Source organism: Anomaloglossus baeobatrachus, chromosome 4, assembly GCF_048569485.1.
Source record: "Anomaloglossus baeobatrachus isolate aAnoBae1 chromosome 4, aAnoBae1.hap1, whole genome shotgun sequence".
Taxonomy (NCBI): domain Eukaryota; kingdom Metazoa; phylum Chordata; class Amphibia; order Anura; family Aromobatidae; genus Anomaloglossus; species Anomaloglossus baeobatrachus.
Window position 1 is genome coordinate 306,946,328 of NC_134356.1, and position 27,174 is coordinate 306,973,501.

Consider the following 27,174-nt stretch of genomic DNA (forward strand, 5'->3'; position numbering starts at 1 on the left):
GGTATGTTATTTCAAGTGATCCCTTGATCTTGGACGTGCGCTCCTGAGGTGCTGATTGTGCTGTTGCACAGGCACATGAGTCTTTTAACCAAGGTGCTGTGGACTTTTTTTTTTTTTGGACATGTGCAGTGCACGTCTGAAGATGAGAAGCAATCATCCAGATAACAAGGATGCGGGAATGGTAAGCGGGAATGGTAAACGCGCACGCACGGGATCTCAGGGAGCTGATGGTGACGTCGCTCAAGTAAATCCATGGTATCACGCCCACAGGGACGTGATACCACGAAACACATGCAAACGCCCACAGAGCGATGCGACGCCCATGGGGCTAGAGACCTATGCTATTTACATAGGGTACATATAAGTAATAAAACATTTTTATACATCCACATTACATAATATTACAACACAGGGATGGGTAGAAAGGAGTTACTAGGCCACACATCACACTGCTACTAGGTTAGAACACAAATTACCTGACAGGTTCCCTTTAAAGACTCAGCAAATACTCATCATAGGAACTTAGTTATACCGGTACACTGTACAAATGCCCCCGACATGATGCATATACTTAAAATAAGAGGCCAGGAAATGTTCAGTCTTTTATTTAAAAACTATAAACAGTCACCAAAGTAAATAAAGCCATTCTATAACATAAACTGTTAGGTCTATATCTTTACTGCACATCCTACGGACACAGCAGAAATGGTGGTTGGGAATTTTTCCACATTTTTTGGATGCTAATACAACAGGCAATAGGCAGTTATAAATGGATACACTTCACGCCAATGTGAGAAGGTGGGAAAGGAAAGACAAATTTAAAGACGTGAGCAAGATCTGAGCAGGAATGTGGTACAGTATTAAGAATGGAAGAATAATACAATAAAATTCCACACTATATTAAGATAGAAAAAGTAGTGAAGAAAATATCATACCTGCACATAATGCAAATATAACACAGGAGAAAACCTGTATAAAAATCCATGTATTTAAACCAATTTACAAATACAAAAAATTCTGTACAAGCTCTGAGCCTGCACCATGACAAACGTTTACAGTGGATATATGTTAGAGGGAAAACCAAAATACCTTCAAATAGTTTTTCTTCTACAAAAATGACATGTGATATATTATTCCATACTCTTTCAGCCAGCAAATGAGTTCAACAAGGTGTATAATACATATAAAAAAAAGAAAAAGAAAAAAAAAAGAAGAAAAAAAAAAAAGTGTGTTTGGGGGACAAAGGAGGGATATCACAGTTCCACAAAACTGTTTTGACTTTACAGCATCAGTACCTTTTCTGAATTATTTACATAGATTTAATGAACATTCATCCACTGCGTAGAATATATCACAATTAGTTACAATTGACAGGAGAGTCTAGAAAACTTTAGAACCTAGTTATATAATGCTTCTAGGACACCACAGAATGCGTCTCTTCCAGTGGCTGCAGTGGCATGAAGGGTGCTCTATTCACAAATATTTACAGGATCTATTCAGACTGGTAATTTTTCTTTTTTTTTTATGATAATAAATACGTGAAAATATATTGGCTCAAGTAAGAAAACCAAGCTACTGATTTCTAAACAAAACACACAATCCATAGCAAGAAATTGGTGGCACCCACCAACATCAGGGGGTTACGGGTGTGCTGAAATTATTTTTTTTTTCTTTTTTCTTATTCAAACCAGCTCAAACAGTTTTGTAAATATAAAAATGTGCTCCTTTTTGGATAAAGATAAAAATATTTAATGCTTCTATTTCATCTGCTCATGTCGGTTTTACAACGCTTCCAAGTATACTCCAATGTGGATGGTACTGACTTTTGAATGCACCAGTCTCCTTCTGGACTGATCAAGTGGGAAACATCCCGCAGACCGCTGGTTGAATATCCCAATGGCAGTTACTTTCCGTCTTCTTACACAGAACAAAGGGATTCTGTCAGTGATCTGAGTGCGACGTGTCCTCACTGCGAACGTGGGAGGAGAGAACGCCAACTATGGTCTCCATTAAGACTTAGTGCTTTCTTCAGTAACAGTATTTGAAATGTTATGTGATTACCACAGTCCTAGCTGCACATCGGCCCCTGCCCTCACTGTAGCATTTCACAGTCCGTTTCTTGTTCTGTACTATGAGTTGTATTATTGAGTTCATAAAGGCATTTGGCAAGTGTAGAGGAAGCTTCCATATTACTAAGGGCTAGAACCGATAAGTGATTTTCATGTCTCTTTAATGATCTATGCAGAAACAAAAAACCTGTGTCAAGATCAAATCATAATGCATAAGCAGAAATATGAATACAATTGTTCCTTGTGATGCTGATTGGAAACACTAAAATATCTGCTATGTGTGTACATTAGATGAAAAGCATCAGGCTTGCACTTACCTACGACCACATTCTGAGTGTTTTGCAACATTTTTTAATATTAAGGCAGCTGTTAAACGGATGTGTTTTGTGATTGGTCCCTCTTTTTCATCCTTTACACAAGAAAAAACAAAAATGTCACCAGGTCATTACACCAACACATACAGCGAAGATAGCATTTTACTACCAAACATAACATGTTCTTCAGCAATAGCTTACGTGTTAGGACTGCTCACACCAAGCCAGACCTCCTGCCAAACGTTACTGGACACCACGAAATTCGGTGTCTGATACATAGGAAGTTTGCTTTGTATACTACTTTTAAAACTTTAGGTTTCTTGATGAACCCCTTCCTTCTGCAGCCAGTTTTAATTTTCCCACCCAGTCTTTCAAGGGACATAACCTTTATTTTGTTCAAATAACACAGGCATATTCCAAAAGGGAATTACATTTTATAATAGCACCGTTTAAATGTACTACCTAACAAACTGAAAATAAATATTTATTTTTAACGGCACTACTGGCTGATCTACAACCCCTGGCAAAAAGTATGGACTCACCTGGCTCTGAGGATGTTCATTCAGTTGTTTACTTTTGTTTATAAAAAGCAGATCACAGACATGGCACAAAACTAGTCATTTCAAATGGCAACTTTCTAGCTTTAAGAAACACTAAAAAAAAAATCATGAATATATAATGTGCTAACCAGTAACGGTTACTTTTCAAGACCAAACAGTGGGAAAAATTATAGAATCACTCAATTCTGAGGTAAAAATTATGGAATCACCCTGTACATTTTTATTCCCAAAACTAACACCTGCATCAAATAAGATCTGCTCGTTAGTCCGCATCTAAAAAGGAGTGATCACACCTTGGAGAGCTGTTGCACCAAGTGGACTGACATGAATCATGGCTCCAACACGAAAGATGTCCATTGAAACAAAGGAGTGGATTATCAAACTCTTAAAAGAATGTAAATCATCATACAATGTTGCAAAAAATGTTGGCTAACAGTCAGCTATGTCTAAAATCTGGTCCAAAAACAAACAACATGGGAAGGTTATTAAAGGCAAACATACTGGTAGACCAAGGAAGACATCAAAGCATCAAGACAGGAAACTTAAAGCAATATATCTCCAAAACAGGAAATGCACAACAAAACAAATTAGGAACGAATGGGAAGAACTGGAGTCAATGTCTGTGACCGAATTGTAAGAAACCGCCTAAAGGAAATGGGATTTACATACAGAAAAGCTAAACAATAAAAAGATGACTGCCTGAAGAGAACATGTAGATTTCCACAGTCATTGATGATATGGGACTGCATGTCAGGTAAACGCACTGGGGAGATGACTGTCATTACATCTTCAATAAATGCCCAAGTTTACATTGAAATTTTGGACACTTTCTTATCCCATCAATTGAAAGGATGTTTGGGGATGATGATGCATCCTGCCATAGAGCAAAAACTGTGAAAAAATTCCTTGAAAGACGACACATAAGGTCAATGTTATGGCCTGCAAATAGTCTGGATCTCAATCCAATTGGAAATATTTGGTGGAAGTTGAAGAAAATGGTCCATGACAAGACTCCAACCTGCAAAGCTGATCTGGCAACAGCAATCAGAGAAAGTTGGAGCCAGATTGATGAAGAGTACTGTTTGTTACTCATTGAGTCCATGCCTCAGAGACTGCCAGGCGTTATAAAAGCCAGAGGTAGTGCAACAAAATACTAGTGATGTATTGGAGTGTTTTTTTATTTGATTTTCATGATTTCATAATTTTTACCCCTGTTTGGTTTAAAAAGTAACAGTTACTGGCTAGCACATTATGTTTTCATGAATTTTTTTAGTGTTCCTTAAAGCCAGAAAGTTGCCATTTGAAATGATTTTAGTTTTGTGCCATGTCTGTGATCTGCTTTTTTTAAACAAAAGTAAACAACTGAATGAACATCCTCAGAGCCAGGTGAGTCCATAATTTTTGCCAGGGGTTTATATATATAAGTTGATTGGTGCATGTTTATTTACCCATTTGCACGGGTTGATATATACTTCCTTTTTACAACAGGCAATATGCTGGTGACAACAATGATTTTTATGTGGACATAAAATATCTGATACCTGAAGAAGTATAGTAGATTTGCATTGGCCAATAATTCAGAACAAGCGGTCTTATGATTATCAGGTCTGTTAGATGGACCATCTAGTAAAAATAAAGTTAAGTGCTGTGTGCATCAGTCAGATTACAGGGATAGCAAATTCTGTTATCTTCCCATCACTGAAGCGATGTACTTGCTTGTTTTTCGTGTTCCCTTCGATTTCCCTACAATTGCAGACTATGTACAGCTCTATAACATACATCAAAAACTTATATCCCATAAGGATTGAGGTTTTAGGACTGAATAATTCAGCTGATTAAGTAATCCATTACAATATTTTCAGGTCTGATGTCTGGCAAGTTCAGATGAATTGTAAGCCACTGAAATCAGAACTGAAAACAGAGCATCTGAAGTACTAATATCTAAGTGTACAATTCTAGAGATCGGAAGTATACTACTGAACCATTTGGCCAATATTCTGAAAGATAACTATTAAACTCACTGTAAAGTCTCTAAAAACCAGGTTTCTTGATCCCCGCCTCAGTGCCATGAGGGCAGCACTTGGATGGTTCACAATCGCTTTTTGAGCTCGAGGGTTGGATGTCCCTGATGGGGTTTGTCTGGGGGGGATAAAACAAATACAAGTTAAAATGTCAGCTCCTTGTCTAAGAACACTGCTTACATGTCGCTACAATTCATCCTACACAGAGATATCACAGGCCATCTACTAGAAGACCACACAGCCGCACTTGTGAGGCCGCACCTTTGACTACCATTGGGTAACACGCTAGTTATATAATATCACTTTTAAAAAATATATTTTTCATGCTGCCATAAACCAACCTCAAATTAGAGCACAACTGCTAAGTCTCAATGAAATCTGTATAAATGCACAAGAATATTTGACTTAATATTAAGAACGTCAGGGAATCAAATATTTGCAAATGATGTGCTGTATACCCCCGGTATAGCCGCGATTTACCTGCGGTAATGCTCATCGCTGCCTGCGGTTTTGCAGGAAGCGATGTCATTATGCCAGGAAGAGGAAGCGAAGCAGAGTAAACACAGACGTCACACTCCCTGGACGCCGCACAGAAGCACTTCCGTGCGACCTCCAGGTGCCCGTGCAGTCTGTGTCCTGCTCCGGCCTCGCGGCTGCCTGCACTGCAGGGTGTCAGTGTCTGCCCGCAGTGTCAGCAGCTTGTCACGCGGCAGCGCAGGCAGACACTGACACCCTGCAGTGCTGGGAGCCGCGGGGATGACGATCGCTGCTGTCAGGAGGTGAGATCATTACCTGCTGTGACGATCTCCTGCCTCCTGACGTCAGCGCTGTCACTGCTGTCTATGCCCGTCTCGCGAGCGGCCCGAGACTGTCACTAGCGGTGACGTCACGGGCTCTCGCGATACTTCTGACAACGCGGCGGGCATAGAAGTCAGTGACAGCGCTAACGTCAACAGTACAAGAGATGATCACAGAAAGTAATGATCTCATCTATGCTCCTGATGGCAGCGCTCGGCATCCCCTGCAGTGACCTGGGCTGACCTATTGATGTTAGCTCAGGTCACTGCATTGCTCTCCCAGCCAATGGGGAACATTCTGTTCTTCATTGACTGGGACAGCGACTATGGTATGGATCGCCGTGCCCCCACCCCCCTTATTGGATTACACCGGACGTGGAATTGATTGTTCTTTTCAATAAATTGGTTAAAGAGGGAATGTTTTGGGGAGTGTTTTTTCAAATAAAACTTTTTTGTTGTCTATTTTTTATTTCTTACTGACTGGGTTGGTGCTGTCGGGTATCTGATAGACGCCTGACCTCACCAACCCCAGGGCTTGATGCCAGGTGACATTACACATCTGGCATCAACCCCATATATTACCTCGTTTGCCAACGCACCAGGGCGCGGGATGAGCTGGGGCGAAGCGACAGGATTGGCACGTCTAATGGAAGCGCCACTTCTGGGGCGGCTGCGGCCTGCTATTTTTAGGCTGGGGAGTGTCCAATAACAGTGGACCTCCCTAGTCTGAGAATACCAGACCACAGCTGTCCGCTTTACCTTGGCTGGTGATCCAATTTGGGGGGGACCCCACGTTTTTTGTTTTAAATTATTTATTTAATGTAAAATAACAGCGTGGGGTGCCCTCTATTTTGGATTACCAGCCAAGGTGAAGCTGCCAGCTGTGGTTTGCAGGCTGCAGCCGTCTGCTTTACCCTAGCTGGCTACAAAAGATGGGGGGACCTCACGTTTTTTTTTTAATTATTTATTTATTTTATGGCTAAATACAAGGCTAAGCACCCTTTAGTGCCACATGAAAGTCACTAAAGGGTGCCAGCTTAGAAAATGCAGGGAGGTGGGACATTCTATAGGTCTTTCTCATCTATCTATCTACCTATGGCCCGTTTCACACGTCAGTGAAAAACACTGACGTTTTTCACTGGCGTGTAAAACATGCACATGTCCCTGCGTGTTCCGTGAATTACGGCACACGTGGGTTGTCTAAGTGCAATCCGGGCTCCATTCTCCGTGGCCCGTGATTGCACTTAGAAATCAACTCACCTGTGTGCGCTCCCGCTCTCCATGGTGCTGATCGCTCCCGCGGTGCAGCATCCGGCCGGCGCTGACCCCCGCAGCAGCTGCTTCCGGGTCGGCTGTGTCGTGCATCATGAATATGCGCGACAGTAATGAGCCGGCTCAGAAGCAGCAAGCTGCACGGGCTGCAGAGAGCGCCGCTGAAGCCGGGTGAGTAAAAATGTTTTTTATTTTAAAAGCACGTTTTTTTCTGGTACGTGTTTCACGGACCACACCACTGCGTGGTCCGTGGAACATCAGTGGTGCCAGAAAAAAATGGACATGTGGTACGCCGCACGGAGACACGTGCAGTGAAAAATCACTGACGTGTGAGCAGACCCATTCATTATAATGGGTCTGCGTATGTCAGGGATTCTGGTACGTTTAAAAAAAAAAGCACAAACGTCCCAGAATCACTGACGTGTGAAACAGGCCTATCTATCTATTAATCTATCCATCTTTCACTCTATCCATTATCTGTCTATCGATTATCTATATTATTTATTGCAAAAAATCCGCGGTAAATCCGCGGCAAATCCGCATGCGTTTTTGCCGCGGATTTTTCCGCAGGTGCGGAAATCTTCCACTCCCAGAAGTTTCTCAACAAATTTTCTTGAGAAAATTCACATTTCTAGTGCGCACAGAGCCTAAAGGGGTTATTCTGTACTGACAACACCCGCTTAACTAATTCTCAGCCCCATAGAAAATAAAGACAATGCAGAGTCACTGGCGGGGTTCTTCCAGTGAGGCTGGTGCTGCCATTTCCAGCAGGTCATGTGACATTGTAATGTCACATGACTGCTATAGCCAATCCCTAGCCACTGATCAGTTGCAGCCCATCAATTTTCCTACTGAGCAAATGTCCATTTTCATGACAACCCACTGGCCCCCCCCCTGGTCACACAACAGAGCCCCCGATGGGGTGGAAAATTATGCGCTCCCCGCCGGTGTGCATCGAGTCCCACTCTGAGATTGACAGTGGGATTTAACTAGTTAAAGCTGGGTTTACACACTGCAACATCGCAAACGACATCGCTGTAACGTCACCGGTTTTGTGACGTTACAGCGACCTTCCCACCCAGCGACATTGCAGTGTGTGAAACCTATCAGCGACCTGGCCCCTGCTGTGAAGTTGTGATCGCTACAAATCGTTCAGGACCATTCCTAGGTCCTTTGTTTCCCGCTGTGCAGCATGCATCGCTAGCAAGTTTCAGTGTGTAAAGGGGACTTTACAGCGACTCCACGGCTCTGTCTGTGTAGCGTCCTGATTAGCGGTCACCGGTGAAGGATTCACCGGTGACCGCTAATCCCCCGAGTGACTGAAGTGTCCCCCCCTCTCTCATACTCACCGATCCCCGATCACCGGCGCTGCATGGCGTTCACTCTGCTCCAGCGGCTTTTCCTTTTTTGAAAAAGCCGGCCGCTCATTAAACAATCTCGTATTCCCTGCTTTTCCCCGCCCACCGGCAAATATGATTGGTTGCAGTGAGACACGCCCACACGCTGAGTGACAGCTGTGTCACTGCACCCAATCACAGCAGCCGGTGGGCGTGTCTATACTGTGCAGTAAAATAAATAAATAAATAATTGAAAAAGCCGGCCGCTCATTAAACAATCTCGTATTCCCTGCTTTCCCCGCTGCGTGGAGCTGACCGGAGCGGCGGTGAGTAGCGTGATCAGCTGAGCTGTCACTGAGGTTTCCCGCGGCCACCGCTGGATCCAGGTAACCTCAGTGACAGCTCAGCCGATCACACGGCTCTCTTCATTAGCTGCGTGCAGGTGACAGGAGCGGCTGTGTCTTCTGCTGCTCCTGTCACCTGCATGCAGCAGAGCTGGATGCGACGCTGGAGGACCGTGGATTACGCCGGACAAGGAGGGCTTTGTTGTGGGTAATAAATTGGTAATTATTTCTAATAAAGGATTTTTCGGGTGTGTGTTTTTTAACTGTAATTTACAGATTAATCATGGAAGGAATCTCGGGGAGACGCCTGACATGATTAATCTAGGACTTATTGGCAGCTATTGGCTGCCAATAACTCCTTATTACCCCGATTTGCCAACGCACCAGGGCAAATCGGGAAGAGCCGGGTACAGTCCCAGAACTGTCGCATCTAATGTATGCAGCAATTCTGGGCGGCTGCTGACTGATATTGTTAGGCTGGGGGGCTCCCCATAACGTGGGGCTCCCCATCCTGAGAATACCAGCCTGCAGCCGTATGGCTTTATCTGGCTGGTATTAAAATAGGGGGAACCGCACGCCGGATTTTTTAATTATTTATTTATTTTACTGCACAGTATAGACACGTCCACCGGCTGCTGTGATTGGGTGCAGTGACACAGCTGTCACTCAGCGTGTGGGCGTGTCTCACTGCAACCAATCACATTTGCCGGTGGGCGGGGAAAGCAGGGAATACGAGATTGTTTAATGAGCGGCCGGCTTTTTCAAAAAAGGAAAAGCCGCCGGAGCAGTGTGAACGCCGTGCAGCGCCGGTGATCGGGGATCGGTGAGTATGAGAGAGGGGGGGAAATCACCAGCAAATGAGGTGAGTAACACGATCAGCTGAACTGTCACTGAGGTTACCCGCGGCCACCGCTGCATCCACCGCTGGATCCAGGTAACCTCAATGACAGCTCAGCCGATCACACGGCTCTCTTCATTAGCTGCGTGCAGGTGACAGGAGCGGCTGTGTCTTCTGCTGCTCCTGTCACCTCCATGCAGCAGAGCTGGAAGCGACGCTGGAGGACCGTGGATTACGCCGGACAAGGAGGGCTTTGTTGTGGGTAATAAATTGGTAATGAGGGAATTTGTTAGTGTTTTTTATTTCTAATAAAGGACTTTTCGGGTGTGTGTTTTTTAACTGTAATTTACAGATTAATCATGGAAGGTATCTCGGGGTGACGCCTGACATGATTAATCTTGGACTTAATGGCAGCTATGGGCTGCCAATAACTCCTTATTACCCCGATTTGCCAACGCACCAGGGCAAATCGGGAAGAGCCGGGTACAGTCCCAGATATGTCGCATCTAATGTATGCGGCAATTCTGGGCGTCTGCTGGCTGATATTGTTAGGCTGGGGGGCTCCCCATAACGTGGGGCTCCCCATCCTGAGAATACCAGCCTGCAGCCGTATGGCTTTATCTGGCTGGTATTAAAATAGGGGGGGACCGCACGCCGGATTTTTTAATTATTTATTTATTTACACGGCACACAGAGCCGCGCGGCATTAAATGAAGTCGGGTGAAGTTCACCTGCTTTTTTGACACGTTCCCAACGACCAGCTAGTCGCTCTGCAGGTCTGGATCGCTGTTAGGTCGTTGACCAGGTCTGCCTGTTTGAAAGCTCACCAGAGACTTTGTAGCGATCCCGGCTAGGTTGAGATCGCAGGTTGGATCGCTAGAAAGTCTCAGTGTGTAAACCCAGCTTAAGAGATGCGAGTGGGGCTCTAATCCACCCGCACCCGTTAGCTGCATATGTCGGCAGATTAGACCACATTAAAAAAGGGACACAAATTACCTATAACTTATAACATACCGGTACGTCATAAGTCGTGGAAAGGGTTAATATCACTGGAATAGCACTGTTTTTTATTCGCTTGTTTTTATTTTCTATGGGTCCCGTTTTAAATGTTCATACAGGCATGGTCAATAAGGAGCTAAAATATCTTTTAGCTATTTGTTTTCCTACTCCTGGAGAACGCTTTAAATGCTGGTAAACAGCATCTAATGGTGTAAACAGTCAAAAATTATCTTAATGCTTTCTGGGTGCATCACAGCGAGTTGGAGTTCATAGGAGATCGTGATTTCTGCTATACATAGCAGCGCTGTAGCACTGCTATGTATTGCACAGGCAATCAAAGCTTCATGTTCCTTAATAGAATTAAGAAATGCAGTAAAAAGTTCTTTAAAAAAAAAAAAAGTTTCTAGGACCCCCTTCCCCCACAAAAGTTTGTATCACCCCCTTTTGCCTTATTAAAGATAAAAACAAATTTATAAAAAAAATTAAGATAAATACACATTTGTTGTCACAGTGTTCAGAAGTGTTTGATTTATAAAAATATAAAATTAATCCAATTGGTAAATTGCATAGGGAAAAAAAATTAAAAAGCCAGAATTATGTTTGTTTTTTTTTTTTGTGTTACCGCAACATTGTAAGACAATGTGATCAATACAGCGTGTCTACCTCATAATGGTATCAATAAAAACGTCAGCTAAAGCCAGAAAAAATAAGGTCTCACACAACCCCATATCCCGAGAAATGAAAACGTTACAAGTCTAGGAAATTGGGGACAAGTATTTTTTTTTTTAAACTTCTAAATTTCAGATTTTTTTTTTTCAAAACTTCAATAAAAAAAAACAAAACAAAAAACTGAAAAAACAAAAAAAAACCCCAAGCTATAAACTAGTTCAGTTTTAACATATCACTAAAGAATTTTTTTTCCCTGCTTTCCAGTACACAACATGGTAAAATGAATGGTGTAATTCAAAAGTACAACTCATCCCGCGGAAAACAAACTCTCCTAGTGCTTTATTAATGGAAACATTAAAAAAATGACAGTTCTTCGAAAAAAAAAACCATGAGAGGCCAGGATCTTAAAAAAAAAAAAACCCACAGAAAATTGTCCAGGGTGAAGGGGTTAATGGCAGTGTGCAACCATTCAGTGCTACTCCAGTTCATTGTGAGCATATACCACAGCTCTTGGTTAGTGTGTATACAGATGACAGTACAGAAGCTGCAGCCATTTGCTTGTGTGAAGGATCTCATTTCCCTGACTGTTTTATCACAGGAGTGAGTGATTCTGCCATGTCACCAGTCATGTGAGCTCAAGTCATTCACATATAAGCTCAGTAGCTGTTGGATCTCCTACATCATTTACTAGATTTATGATGAGCTCAGAGTGCTGGAAACATTCACACCTGTAATTAAACAGTCAGAGAGATGTGTTACCTGAGAAGGTAGTAGCCATGGGCCCCTGCTGTGTAGTCTTTAAATTCACTTATCAAAAGTCACTAATGCTTCCTTTCCTGGCCAAAAACTAGACCAGCTTTGCATGATCAGACACCGCATATAATATATAGCAGGGGCACATTTATAAGATTATTTAAGCAGTTAAGGAACTTATTATTTCAAGATCTATTGATTAAAAAGCACTTTATTCGTTTGACAACTCATTTAAGCAATACAAATGACAATTATAGAAAAAAACAGGGCGGTTCAGAACTTGGGAAACTTGTTAGGTGTGCTTAGTCTATGGCCAATTTTAGAATAATTATGCATTGACAATGCAAGACATTTATTGTTCTTACTTATTGGAAGTTTTTTGATTTCCGGCTTGGGTCTGCTCTTCTTGTTTCAATCCAGCAAGGAGAGCTTCTCTTGAGCAATGTTTGTCCTTTAAGCAAACAAGAAATAGATCACTAATTCAAACAGATGAGTAAGATCTGTGTATATACAGTGCCTACAAGTAGTCTTCAACCCCCTGCAGATTTAGCAGGTTTGATAAGATGCAAATAAGTTAGGGTACCTTCACACTTTAGCGATGCAGCAGCGATCTGACCTGGTCAGGATCGCTGCTGCATCGCTACATGGTTGCTGGTGAGCTGTCAAACAGGCAGATCTCACCAGCGACCAGCCCCCAGCCAGCAGCGACGCGCAAGCGACGCTGCGCTTGCACGGAGCCGGCGTCTGGAAGCTGCGGACACTGGTAACTAAGGTAAACATCGGGTATGGTTACCCGATGTTTACCTTAGTTACCAGCTCACACTGCTTAACTTAGCGTGTGCAGGGAGCAGGAGCCGGCACTGGCAGCGTGAGAGCTGCGGAAGCTGGTAACGAAGGTAAATATCGGGTAACCACCTTGGTTACCCGATGTTTACCTTGGTTACAGCTTACCGCAGGCTGTCAGACGCCGGCTCCTGCTCCCTTCACATTCAGGATTGTTGCTCTCTCGCTGTCACACACAGCGATGTGTGCTTATCAGCGGGAGAGCAACAATAAAAAAATGAACCAGGGCTGTGTGTAACGAGCAGCGATCTCACAGCAGGGGCCAGATCGCTGCTCAGTGTCACACACTGCGAGATCGCTAATGAGGTCACAAAAACCGTGACTCAGCAGCGCTCTCAGTAGCGATCTCGCTGTGTGTGAAGTACCCCTTAGAGCCTGCAAACTTCAAACAAGAGCAGGATTTAATAACAGATGCATAAATCTTACAAACCAACAAGTTATGTTGCTCAGTTAAATTTTAATAAATTTTCAACATAAAAGTGTGGGTCAATTATTATTCAACCCCTAGGTTTAATATTTTGTGGAATAACCCTTGTTTGCAATTACAGCTAATAATCGTCTTTTATAAGACCTGATCAGGCCGGCACAGGTCTCTGGAGTTATCTTGGCCCACTCCTCCATGCAGATCTTCTCCAAGTTATCTAGGTTCTATGGGTGTCTCATTTGGACTTTAATCTTGAGCTCCTTCCACAAGTTTTCAATTGGGTTAAGGTCAGGAGACTGACTAGGCCACTGCAACACCTTGATTTTTTCCCTCTTGAACCAGGCCTTGGTTTTCTTGGCTGTGTGCTTTGGGTCGTTGTCTTGTTGGAAGATGAAATGACGACCCATCTTAAGATCCTTGATGGAGGAGCGGAGGTTCTTGGCCAAAATCTCCAGGTAGGCCGTGCTATCCATCTTCCCATGGATGCGGACCAGATGGCCAGGCCCCTTGGCTGAGAAACAGCCCCACAGCATGATGCTGCCACCACCATGCTTGACTGTAGGGATGGTATTCTTGGGGTCGTATGCAGTGCCATCCAGTCTCCAAACGTCACGTGTGTGGTTGGCACCAAAGATCTCGATCTTGGTCTCATCAGACCAGAGAACCTTGAACCAGTCTGTCTCAGAGTCCTCCAAGTGATCATGAGCAAACTGTAGACGAGCCTTGACATGACGCTTTGAAAGTAAAAGGTACCTTACGGGCTCGTCTGGAACGGAGACCATTGCGGTGGAGTACGTTACTTTTGGTATTGACTGAAACCAATGTCCCCACTGCCATGAGATCTTCCCGGAGCTCCTTCCTTGTTGTCCTTGGGTTAGCCTTGACTCTTCGGACAAGCCTGGCCTCGGCACGGGTGGAAACTTTCAAAGGCTGTCCAGGCCGTGGAAGGCTAACAGTAGTTCCATAAGCCTTCCACATGATGCTCCCAACAGTGGAGACAGGTAGGCCCAACTCCTTGGAAAGGGTTTTGTACCCCTTGCCAGCCTTGTGACCCTCCACGATCTTGTCTCTGATGGCCTTGGAATGCTCCTTTGTCTTTCCCATGTTGACCAAGTATGAGTGCTGTTCACAAGTTTGGGGAGGGTCTTAATTAGTCAGAAAAGGCTGGAAAAAGAGATAATTAATCCAAACATGTGAAGCTCATTGTTCCTTGTGCCTGAAATACTTCTTAATGCTTTAGGGGAACCAAACAGAATTCTTGTGGTTTGAGGGGTTGAATAATAAATGACCCTCTGAATAAACTTTTCACAATTTAAATAAAAAAATAAAAAAAGAAATAACATTATTTGCTGCAGTGCATTTCACACTTCCAGGCTGATCTACAGTCCAAATGTCACAATGCCAAGTTAATTCCGAATGTGTAAACCAGCTAAATCTGCAGGGGGTTGAATACTACTAGTAGGCACTGTACAAAGAACTTAGGTTTAAAGCCTAGTTTTTTTGCCCGCCACCAAAACTAACTACTTAAACTAGACAAAAACATGGCCCAAACGTATTGTTTCATTCTGCCGGGTATGAACTTGTATGAAATGGACGACTTCTAGTGACCAAGCTGTCGTGTCTAATGAAATGTTTCTTTAAGTTACAAGAGTTCAGCCGACAGCTGTCTAAGTTGTATGGCCACCTTTATCCAGACAATAACTTACCTGTAAGTGAGTAATAAAAGAAAACCTCTGTCTCTGAAAGGGTTCACAGCCTTCCCACAGGCACTGCCCAGGATACACATCTTTTGCACCATGCTCTGTTGCAGCATGGTAGAACACTTGGGACGGAGTCTCAAACCACCTTATAGAAAGTAGGGAGAAAAATATTACTCCTGGATTACAAAAGTGTTCAAAATATATATTTTATTTATTCTGCCAGCTGTAAATGTAGGTACAAGACAAGTTGATTGAAGAAACTTCTAAAATTCAACATGCCAATCCTAGTTCCCCAAATATCTGACTTCTGTGGACATACACTTTACTATGTCTACAGGAGGCTGGTAGCATTTAATAGGAGCATGGAGAGTTTCATAAAAAATTGGCGAGCTCATAAAGCAGTGTGGACCTTATTTCATAAACCAGTTACCTTTTGCACGATTGCCACAGGCACATGAAGTTTTGCCCTGGTTTCTTCGCTTGTTCTGCAGGGTGAACTAATGTTGTTGTGGTAGAGGGGTAAGGAGAGGGCTGAGAACCAACTATGTGGCCGTGGACTTGTAATGCTGGTAGTGCAGTTACTGGAGTCGTCTGAAGATTTGAAAAAGATTTATGGTTATATATAATCAAGGTTATTAAATCTAGGCATGACACAAAACCTACCTAATTAATTCTACAAGCAATCCTAGTCAAAGGAAATCCATTGTATTACACATGCACAAAATTAGTCATTTCTACAGTTCAAGTGTAGACATCTCATAATGTACAGTACATTTCCTGAATAAAAGGGCAATTTGAACAATTCCATTTGCTGGGGGTCTGATTGCATGGATTCCCTAGCCCCAGAGATATCTGTACATTTTTCTATCATTTTATCACATATCTGTTTTACCTTTACAGCAAATCATCATGGCAGACACAGTAGTTATTACACATTTACCACATCTACTTTACATCAGCATCATTTTGTTACTTTTTTTACTTTGTTAGGCTATTGGCATTACAATTTTATATCAGCAAATGTAAAGTCATTTTCAAGGAAATTTACAGAAAGGAAAGTTTTTAAATGGGTTCAAGGGGCCTATATATTAGGAAACCCCCAAAGTGATAACATTTTACAAACAGCTCCCTCAACTCATGCAAAACTGCTGTCAGGAAGTTTCTTAAAAGGAAACCTGTCACAAGATTTGGGGTCTATAAGCTACAGTTACTACCAATCAGCCCTTATATACAGCATTCTAGAATACTGTATATAAGAGCCCAGGCCGCTGTGTAGAACGTAAAAAAACTCCTTTATTATACTCACCTATGGGTGTCGCTGGTCTCCGGTCCGGCACCTCCTCTCTCCGGTTCGGCGCTTCCTCTCTGTGGCGATCACCATACTCCTCCTTCTGAGCGCCATGTGTATGACGCGTCCTAAGTCATCCCCACAGGCCGACATTGCACTCCTGAGTAGGCGCTCTTTGATCTGAGAAGAAGTGAAGAGTGGACCCAGCACCATAATCCAGTATACTAAAATATCAAAAACCTGAGAAAACACGCATAAGGGCACCTTATGCACGTTCTCTCAGGTTTTGGATCCGTTGGATTTTTTAATACCTAATACATTTTTGATATTTTCATATACTGAATAGTGGTGCTGGGTCCACTCTTCACTTCTCAGCTATATACCAGCCTGGCCGGCCTGGAGAACCACGAGCACCGCCAAATCCTGGAGCGCAGTTGCCAATGGTAAGCTGAGGTCTCATTACCTTTTTTCTTACGCACTTTGGTCTGCCCTGCTCAGAGCAGCTCAAACTATTGTAGTGCGCATACAGTCTTTAACCTTTCCTCGCGCCTGCGCATTACAGTACTTTGATCTGCCCTCATCAGGGCAGATCAAAGTGTATCTGTGCAGGATCGCAATGTCGGCCTGTGTGGATGACGTAGACTTGTAGAAGGAAGACTGATCGCACCAGAGAGGAGGCGCTGGACCGGTGAGCAGTGATACCCATCATCGGACCCAACCGCCCCCTAGGTGAGTATTAAAAAAAGTGTTTTTTACGTCATACAGCGCATGGGCTCTTATATACAGAATACTGGAATTCTGTATATAAGAGCTCACTGGTGGTGGCCACAGCTTATAGTCACCAAATATGGTGACAGGTTCCCTTTAATTCTTCAAATTCTTTACAGGAAATAACACAAAAATTACATTTTCCCACTAAAATATTGCCTTACTTGACCTTGGGTTGCCATGGCATGCCATTAGGTTACATAGAGTTTACTTATATGCCAGTGTCACTATCGACAGCGGCATCTTGTTGGTTAAAAGGCCACGTAAAGCTAACACCGATCAGAACCAATGCAGCATAATGTGATGTATGATATACAGCTGACACCCTGTACATTTCCACCCCTCAGGGAAATGCTATTTACCTCTTTTTAAGCACCTTAAAAAGGTGTATTAGCGATTACTAAATATTAAAGCTATTTGTTTACTATTTTGATTACTAAATGCATGATGAATACACTTAGTTTCCAGAATAAGTTTCTACAAAAAACCTCGAAGCCCTTTAACAATGCGTTTAAATTTCAGCCAACATTTTACACAGTTAATTACATCATTTCTCAAAATATAGAGCAAGCAGCAAATAAACCTTTACAGCTTTAATAACATAATTACTGGTTACACCTTTACTAAGGATTCACATGGTCACCTTCCAAGTGCACATTAGAAATCATTCAAATCTTAAAGATTCTAATAATGAAGAGAAGTCATTTTAACCCCCTACTGACATGGTGTACACTATACATCATATGCTGGCTCCCTGACTTTGATGCGAGCTCAGGAATCTTTGCCGGCAGATGATGGCTGTATTGTTCAGCGCATATCTGCCTCTAGCAGCCATGCATGGTGCTGCGCGCTGCCCACAGCTGTTAACCCGGTAAATGCTGCTGTCAATCTGTGACAATGACATTATTAGCACTCATCCCAGAGGTGCGCTGTTCTAACTGCACAGTTGGGAAATCGCTCAGTTGGGAATTGGTTAAGTATTCTAGTGTTTATGCCCTACTTAAAAGTGATTGTCCACTACAAGACAACCCACCCCTGCCTAATCAGTTTAGGGACCCAAGGAAAATAAATTTATACTCACAATCCAATGAGACAATGTTCCAGGGATATTGGTGCTACAGTAATGGATGGATGCAGCCCTCGCTATTTCGGCAGAGTGGATTCTGACAAAATAATGATAAACTGCATCCACTGATTGTTGTATGTCACTAGACCACTGCCAATGTTCTGTAATTTACCAAGAACTGTGTCACAGACATCATGGGAATGGTACCGCTGCATGAGAATACATAGTTTTATTTTCCATAGGGGCCTGAACTGATTAAGCAGGGATTACTCAGCAGTAGGTTCATGAACAGATTGCTTACCACCTTAACGACCGTGGGCAGTAATATTACGTCCTAATGGTCATAGTGTGAATCCCCGCGGGCTGCTGCAAGCAGCCTGCGGCGATCAGCGCACATTTCAGCTGATTTATACAGGTGACATGTGTGCCTGCGCGGCACGAGCGGATTCGCTATCCGCCCGTGCCTTTTAACCCCTTAAATGGCACTGTCAATATGTGACAGTGACATTATAATAGAGATCGCACTATAACTACTCACAGGCCGATACCAGAAGTCATGTGACATGATCATGTGGATCCGGTGGTTGTCAAGGTAGCACAGGGTCATGTGATGACTCCTGTGCTCACATCACTCAGATCCTGTGAGAAACAGCTGAGTGCTGCTTGCTACAAGAGATGCTCATTTCTCCCGGTCTGAGCGGTGCTGCTCTGATTGGGAGAAATGAATGAGCCATCAGACTGCTGATCGTTATAGTCCCCCAAGAGACCTAGTGAGAAAAAAAAAAAAGTTTTAAAAAATTAAAAAAACCCTAAAAGTTAAAATCACCCACCCTTTCGCCCCATTGAAAATGAAAGGATTAAAAAAATAAAAAATATACACACATTTCATATCGCTGTGTTTAGAAATGTCAGATCTATGAAAATATAAAATCAATTAATCCAATTGGTAAACAGCGTAGCGGCAAAAAAATGCCAAACGCCAAAATTAAGTTTTTTTGTCACCACAAATTTTGCGCTAAATGCAATAAGAGGCGATCAAAACATAGCATCTGCGCAAAAATGGTACGGGTAAAAACGTCAACTCGAGACGCAAAAAATAAGCCGTCACTGAGCCATAAATTCCAAAAAATGAAAACGGTACGGGTCGTGGAAAATGGCGCAAATTGTATGCCACTTTTTTCGGACAAACGTCTGATTTTTTTAACCCCTTAGACAAAAGTAAACCTATACATGTTTGGAGTCTACGAACTCGCACCGACCTCAAACATCACACTGACACTTCAGTTTACCATATAGGGAACACAGTGAATAAAATATCTCAAAAACCATCATGTAATCGCACTTTTTTTTTTTTGCAATTTTTCCGCACTTGGAATTTTTTTGCCATTTTCCAGTACACTATATGGTAAAACTCATAGTTTCATTTAAAAGTGCATCTCGTTCCACAAAAAAACTAGCCCTCACATGACTATATTGACTGAAAAATAAAAAAGTTAAATCTCTCGGAAGAATGGCGAAAAAAAGACCAACCGGAAAGCACAAAATTGGCAGGTCGAGAAGGGGTTTAACAAAATTATTACTCTTCATTATTCAAATTTTCAAGTGTAAATGAATTTCTAATGTGGATATGAAAGGCAATAACTTGATCCCATAGTAAAAGTGTAACCAGTTATTAGATTTATAAAGTAAGGAAGTCACCACCCATGAGTATATAAAAAAAAGGCTTATATACTTGTATAAAAGCATAGCAGGAAAATGATATACCCTATAACTGTGCAATGCATGCAGGGGGTGATTGAAGAAGACGAAGGCCCAGCAATCAGTTTATGAACAACACATTACATGGCAGAGGACATAGCCATTCATATACAGTATTAGCTAAAGTGAAATCAACAGTGTGCACATCATGCCATCACAACCAGGTTCTGTGTTTCAACCCAATAAACAATAGCCGCACTAATTGTTGGTGTCATTGCTATTGGTAGAATCGTCCTGATTTCCTAATGCCTATACGCATGAAGTCTGGTGCACTTACCGGTATATTAATGTTTTGTGAGCAGTAATGTGCACGCATGTACATTTGAAAACAGAACAGTTCTCCATATTATAAAAACCAGAATACATATCTGTTATTAAAAGGGTGGTTCACTACTTGTACAACCCTTTCTGAAATGCTGTAGCCTAGAGTAAAAAAGCTTATACCAGGAATCCTGGCACTCGTGATATTGTTGTCATGTAAGGCTATGTGCGCACGTGTGCGTAATTCATGCAGTTACGCTGCGCTTTGTAGCGCAGCGTAACTGCATGCGTCCTGCGTCCCCTGCACAGTCTATGGAGATTGTGCAGGGGACGTGCGCACGTGGCGTCTTAGAGCGCAGCGCTTCAGCTGCTGCCCGAAGCGCTGCGTTCAAGAAGTGACATGTCACTTCTTCTGTGCGCTTTGCCGGCAGCTCCTGCTATGTCTATGGGAGGAGCTGCAGGCAGAGCGCACGTTCTCGCCGGCACCATGCGCTTCAGAACGGAGCTTTTCAGCTGCGCTCTGAAGCGCACCTTTTACGTGCCGTGCCGAGCGCACACGTGCGCACATAGCCTAAGTGCTAAAAGACTCAGTAAAAGACCCAGTGTTGCATTGCTGGACTAGCATATATGTGGTAAGAGAGTTTAAGATTTATTTATTTTACTTGGTGGACTACAGCATTTAACCCCTTCACCCCAGGCTGTTTTTCCATTTTCCGGGGGTTTTTTTGCTCCCCTTCTTCCGAGAGCCGTAACTTTTTTTATTTTTCCATCAATCTTGCCATCTGAGGGTTTGTTTTTTGCGCGATGAGTTGTACTTTTAAATGAAACCATACGTTTTACTATATAGTGTACTGGAAAACGGCAAAAAAAATTCCAAGTGTGGAAAAACTGCAAAAAAAAAAATTGCAATTGCATGATAGTTTTGGGGATATTTTATCCACTATATAGTAAAACTGATGTGTCGGTATGATTTCTCAGGTCGATACGAGTTCGTAGATACCAAACATGTAAAGGTTTATTTTTTTAAGTTTGTCCAAACAAAAGTGGCACACTTTTTCTGCCATTTTATGCAACCTGTAGCGTTCTCATTTTTGGGATCTATGACTCAGTGATAGCTTATTTTTTGTCTCGAGCTGACGTTTCTAATGGTACCATTTTTGCGCAGGTGCTACATTTTGATCGCCTGTTATTGCATTTTGCGCAAAATTCCTGGCGACCAAAAAACATAATTGTAGTTTGGATTTTTTTGCCACTACGCCGTTTACCGATCAGATTAATTGATTTTATATTTTGATAGATTGGGCATTTCTGAACGTGGCGATACCAAAATGTGTGTATATTTTTTAACCCTTTAATTTTCAATGGACAACCAGAAATACCTCTGGTCACTGGCAGCACTCGGCCGGGTGAAACAGGAAGAGACTCATGCAAGCTACAGGAGTTATCACATGACCCTGTGCTACCATGACAACCATCGGCTCACAGTGATCACATCACAGCGCCGCTGATGAAACCGGATAAGTGAAGATTTACCGCGTTATCGATTTAAATTGCAATATCACAATTGACATCGCGGTTTAAGGGGTTAACAGGCACGGGTGGATCGCGGATACACGCGTGCCTGCGAGGCACATATGTCAGCTATTCAAATCAGCTGACACGTGTAGATCGCCGGCGGCTGCCCACAGCAGCCATCGGTGATTACACTATGACCGCTTAGGACATACCAGTACCAACCCATGGTCGTTAAGGGGTTAAAGAAGGGGTTGTCGAACTAGTGAACAACCCTTTTATTGATCACATCTAGATGCTTATGAGATGCAGCTATACCATAAATGGCATGCAAAACCCTGCAAATATTAAAAACTTGTTCATAACGATTAGGAAAAAATAATTAAAGAAAAGGTCAAAATAAATAAAGCCCTAAATACCTAAGTTATCAATGGATACGTAGATGTAACAGCGCTGAGGAAAGACACTGTCCACACCACTGTCAACCCTTTCTGATCAATACTGGAGATACCAGGAGTGTTGAGGAAAGGAGAGGCTGCTCACACTGCCATCCACCGTATCTTTCTGATCCAATAATGGAGATACCTTGGCTGCCAAGGTAAGAAAAGGCCACTCATCTTGCCGTCCACTCTGTTTTTACAATCAAATACACAGAAGTGCTGAATTAAGGAAAGGCAGCCGATACTGCCAAGCACATTGTCTTTTTCACCTAAAAAGGTAACACCTGAAGTACTGAGGTTAAAAAAAAAAAAAAGATCGCTTACACCAGTGTCCACAATGTCTTTCTGATCTAATACTGGAGATACCAAGAGTGCTGAGGTAAGAAGAAGAGGCTGCTCACACTGCTCCCCACCCTATCTTTCTTGTCTAATACTGGAGATACTAGGGGTACTCAAGGAGGAGCTCAAAGCTGCCTTTCTGAATGAGGAGTGGTGCTATGACCTAGAGTAAACATGTGCCACAGTCTGTCAAGTTAATCCTCAGCAGAAGTTCTGACTGCACATGCTCCCTGGAACCTACATTCTAAGACAGGTTTCTGTTACTGTAACATGAACGCAGCCATTTTAATTCTACAGTGATCACCTCCCTAGACAAAACAAGCATGATTTGCTAATTTAGGGTCTGTGTGCACTTGGGAAATTTGCTTTTCTTAAAGGGTCATTCCATGTCAAGTGGACCAGTGGTCCACACTCGACCTTCTCCGATTTTGCTGAAAATTTATAAGGATGTACATGTATGTTTGAAAAGAGGTTCTGTAAATTTTTAGGGCCAGATCTCAAATACATTGGGCACTGTTGACCTTTCACTGGAGGTTCCACCAAGCCTGCGGCTTCAGCTAAGAGGATTTTGCAAACTTTGGCACATAGCCATTAGAGTTCTATACTGGCTATGATGCTGAAATTTGGCATACTAGCTCAACTTTTGCTGCTAAACACGATAAAATTATTACCGGCTATGACAAAACAATATTTCGGCCGCAATTTTGTGTCAAACTAGCTTGTAAAACGCCTCGCATAAAATTTATGCCTAACTTTGCCCATATATAACTCAAGACCAAAAACCAATAGTAACTGGTGCTTTGCCCTGTACACCAAACATCTACATGACTTTGCATTGCTGCAATATCACAGTCAAAGCATATGTATTTGTGGAAATATTCACACCCACATATGATGGCAAACTTAAAAAACCCGAATTTTACCTATTTTTAGGTCAAATTTCTCAAAAAGGGTACCCCTAAAATATATTAATTCTGATATTAGAAAGAGCACATTTTTCTCTACAAGGATCATTGGTTTGTTTTTTTGAGTCCGAAGCGCGCGTTCTAAGAAGTGCACTTCTGCCGTGCGCTTTGCCTGCAGCCCCCGCTCTGTCAATGGGAGGAGCTGCAGGCAGAGCGCATGGAATCGGCTTTTTTTTTTCACTACAGACATTTTCTACAGCAATTTGAAGCGCACGTGTGCTCTTCAGATCGCTGCAGAAATTTCTGCAGTGACTGTACGCAACGTGCACACATAGCCTTACACTGCGCACAAGAGCATTTCATCCAATAAACAAGTGTTTTCATCGTTCATTGGGTTATCGGCAGCCTTTTTACATGGAAAAAGAATTGCAAAATGTGAGTGTTTTTTACAATTCTTATTCACGATAACTGTATTTTTCGGACTAAGATACACTTCTCCCAAATTTTGGAGGAAAGTGGGGGTGCATTTTAAAATCTAGATGTACCTGGCTTTGGGTAGGTTGCGAGGATGGGTCAGGTTGTGGGACGGCAGAAGAGTGTCACAGTAGGCTGGAGCAGGGTCACAGGATGCAGGAGCTATCGCTGACGCCAACAGGTGTGCCCGCTACTAAAGAAAATCAATATTCACTGCTCGCCATGTCCTTAATTCCACTCAAGCTGGTGCCGAGAGGTGGGCGGAATTATGGGCGTAGAGAGCAGTGAATATTCATTCACTTTAATAGCGGGCACGTGATCACCCACCAACCGGCTTACTGCAGCGGCTGGGTGATCACGATGTCTGCTATTAAACAGAATGAATATTCACTGCTCCTCGCACCCATAATCCTGACCGTGGGGAGCAGTGAATATTTCAGCAGCTGATGTCGGCGTATAACTAGCACGCATGGCATTGCCGTCATGTGCTTACACGCTTAAGTCAGTTGCTGGCATAAGAGGACACTGCACTGGGGGAGTGGATGGAAGGGGAGTAGAATAGTTTATTTTTTATTGTGTGCGGCATGATGGGAGGCATATACAAGAGGATAGGTCCATGATGGGGATCTTATACTAGGACGGGGCTTTTATATACACCAGAATGAGGGACATATTATATATATATCAGGCTGTGGGAACACATACACATACACATATATATATATATATATATATATATATATATATATACACATATATATATATACACACACACACACACACACACACACACATATATACCGTATTTTTCGGACCATAAGACGCACTTTTTTTCCTCCAAATTTGGGAGGACAGTGTGGGCTGCGTCTTATGGTCTGAAGCTGCGGGATAGGGAGCTGTGGGGAGTCAGCGCTATGCAGTGGGATCACAGTAGGCAGTGAGGGTCGCTGCTGCAGGAAGCCGGCGTCTGGAGCTCCCACGTGTGCCCGCTGCTTAAAGTAAACGAATATTCATTAGCTGCTCCCCGCCCACCTCTCTCTGCAGTCAGCGGGTGTGAGGATCAGCTAATGAATACTTGTTTAATGTAAACAGCAGTCACACGTGGGAGCTCCAGACGCCGGCTTCATGCAGAGGCTGGGGAGACTGTGCGTCTGCTGTTTAGGAGGCAGGAGCAGGGTGCCGCTGCAGTCATATCTGGCCCGGAGGAAGTGCAGATCACTGCAGTGTCCAGGCCAGAGCACGGCATACCTTCACAGCACAGCCGCAGTCTCTGTGCTGAGGGCTCACATTACTTTCACTTTACTCCTGCTGCCTCTGCACTAGAAACAGTTTCCCGTAGCTGACAAGGACCTACTAGTGATGTGTCGTTCGCGAACGAGCCGATTCTTTGAGCCGGCTCTTTGAAGTGAACGATATGAGCCGAATCATCAAATTAAACGAGCCATAAAGAGCCGCTTTTTTTTTTTCTCTGCTTCAGGGGGAAGCAGGAGATAAGGAGAAGAGTAAAGTAAACACAAGCTCTGGGCAGGAGCTGACACTTAGGGTATGTGCGCACTAGGCGTTTTTTTCACGCTGCGTTTTTATGTGCGTTGTCTAAAAAACGCACCCGCGGCTAAAAAAACGCGGCAAAAACGCATGCGTTTTTGCCGCGATTTGGTGCGTTTTTTGCTGCGTTTTTGCTCACTGCGTTTTTAATCAGTGCACAATGCCATTAAAGATTGTTGATGAAAAAAAAAAAAAAAAAGGTCTGATGTCATTTCCTTCTTCAAAATGTTCATTGTATGCAGGAGAGCAGACAGCAGCTGCAGAACTACAAGTCTCAGCATCCTCCATTCACTAGTGTATGCAGGAGAGCAGACAGCAGCTGTAGAACTACAAGTCTCAGCATCCTCCATTCACTAGTGTATGCAGGAGAGCAGACAGCAGCTGCAGAACTACAAGTCTCAGCATCCTCCATTCACTAGTGTATGCAGGAGAGCAGACAGCAGCTGTAGAACTACAAGTCTCAGCATCCTCCATTCACTAGTGTATGCAGGAGAGCAGACAGCAGCTGCAGAACTACAAGTCTCAGCATCCTCCATTCACTAGTGTATGCAGGAGAGCAGGCAGCAGCTGCAGAACTACAAGTCTCAGCATCCTCCATTCACTAGTGTATGCAGGAGAGCAGACAGCAGCTGCAGAACTACAAGTCTCAGCATCCTCCATTCACTAGTGTATGCAGGAGAGCAGACAGCAGCTGTAGAACTACAAGTCTCAGCATCCTCCATTCACTAGTGTATGCAGGAGAGCAGACAGCAGCTGCAGAACTACAAGTCTCAGCATCCTCCATCCACTAGTGTATGCAGGAGAGCAGACAGCAGCTGTAGAACTACAAGTCTCAGCATCCTCCATTCACTAGTGTATGCAGGAGAGCAGACAGCAGCTGCAGAACTACAAGTCTCAGCATCCTCCATTCACTAGTGTATGCAGGAGAGCAGGCAGCAGCTGCAGAACTACAAGTCTCAGCATCCTCCATTCACTAGTGTATGCAGGAGAGCAGACAGCAGCTGTAGAACTACAAGTCTCAGCATCCTCCATTCACTAGTGTATGCAGGAGAGCAGGCAGCAGCTGCAGAACTACAAGTCTCAGCATCCTCCATTCACTAGTGTATGCAGGAGAGCAGACAGCAGCTGCAGAACTACAAGTCTCAGCATCCTCCATTCACTAGTGTATGCAGGAGAGCAGACAGCAGCTGTAGAACTACAAGTCTCAGCATCCTCCATTCACTAGTGTATGCAGGAGAGCAGACAGCAGCTGCAGAACTACAAGTCTCAGCATCCTCCATCCACTAGTGTATGCAGGAGAGCAGACAGCAGCTGTAGAACTACAAGTCTCAGCATCCTCCATTCACTAGTGTATGCAGGAGAGCAGGCAGCAGCTGCAGAACTACAAGTCTCAGCATCCTCCATTCACTAGTGTATGCAGGAGAGCAGACAGCAGCTGCAGAACTACAAGTCTCAGCATCCTCCATTCACTAGTGTATGCAGGAGAGCAGGCAGCAGCTGCAGAACTACAAGGCTCAGCAGCCTCCATCCAGGACTGTATGCAGTTTTTTGCCCAAAAAGAAAAAAAAATGACATGGGCTTCGCCATATTTTTCTATGCTAGCCGGGTACAGCAGGCAGATACGGGCTGCCCCCAACCCCCAGCTGCCTATTTGTACCCGGCTGGGAACCAAAAATATAGAGAAGCCCTTTTTTTTTAATTATTTCATGAAATAATTAAAAAAAAAAAATGACGTGGGCTTCGCCTAATTTTTGAGTCCAGCCGGGTACAACTAGGCAGCTGGGGATTGGAATCCACAGTGCAGGGTGCCCATGCTTTCTGGGCACCCCCACTGCGAATTGCAGTCCGCAGCCACCCCAGAAAATGGCGCTTTCATAG

General features: G+C 43.4%; 1 protein-coding gene across 2 annotated transcripts in view; it reads right to left on the bottom strand.

Moving 5' to 3' along the window:
* Window positions 1-590: 590 nt before the first annotated feature.
* ARID2 (AT-rich interaction domain 2) overlaps window positions 591-27,174 on the bottom strand; it is a 185,218-nt gene continuing 158,634 nt past the window's right edge. For both annotated transcript variants that reach the window (XM_075344963.1, XM_075344962.1), the window contains exons 16-21: window positions 15,371-15,531; window positions 14,947-15,085; window positions 12,339-12,424; window positions 4,965-5,082; window positions 2,387-2,478; window positions 591-2,237 (exon numbers count right to left, since the gene is read on the bottom strand). In XM_075344963.1, the coding sequence (XP_075201078.1) occupies window positions 2,093-2,237; window positions 2,387-2,478; window positions 4,965-5,082; window positions 12,339-12,424; window positions 14,947-15,085; window positions 15,371-15,531 (741 nt within the window). In that variant the 3' untranslated portion in view covers window positions 591-2,092. The remainder of the gene's footprint in view (window positions 2,238-2,386; window positions 2,479-4,964; window positions 5,083-12,338; window positions 12,425-14,946; window positions 15,086-15,370; window positions 15,532-27,174) is intronic.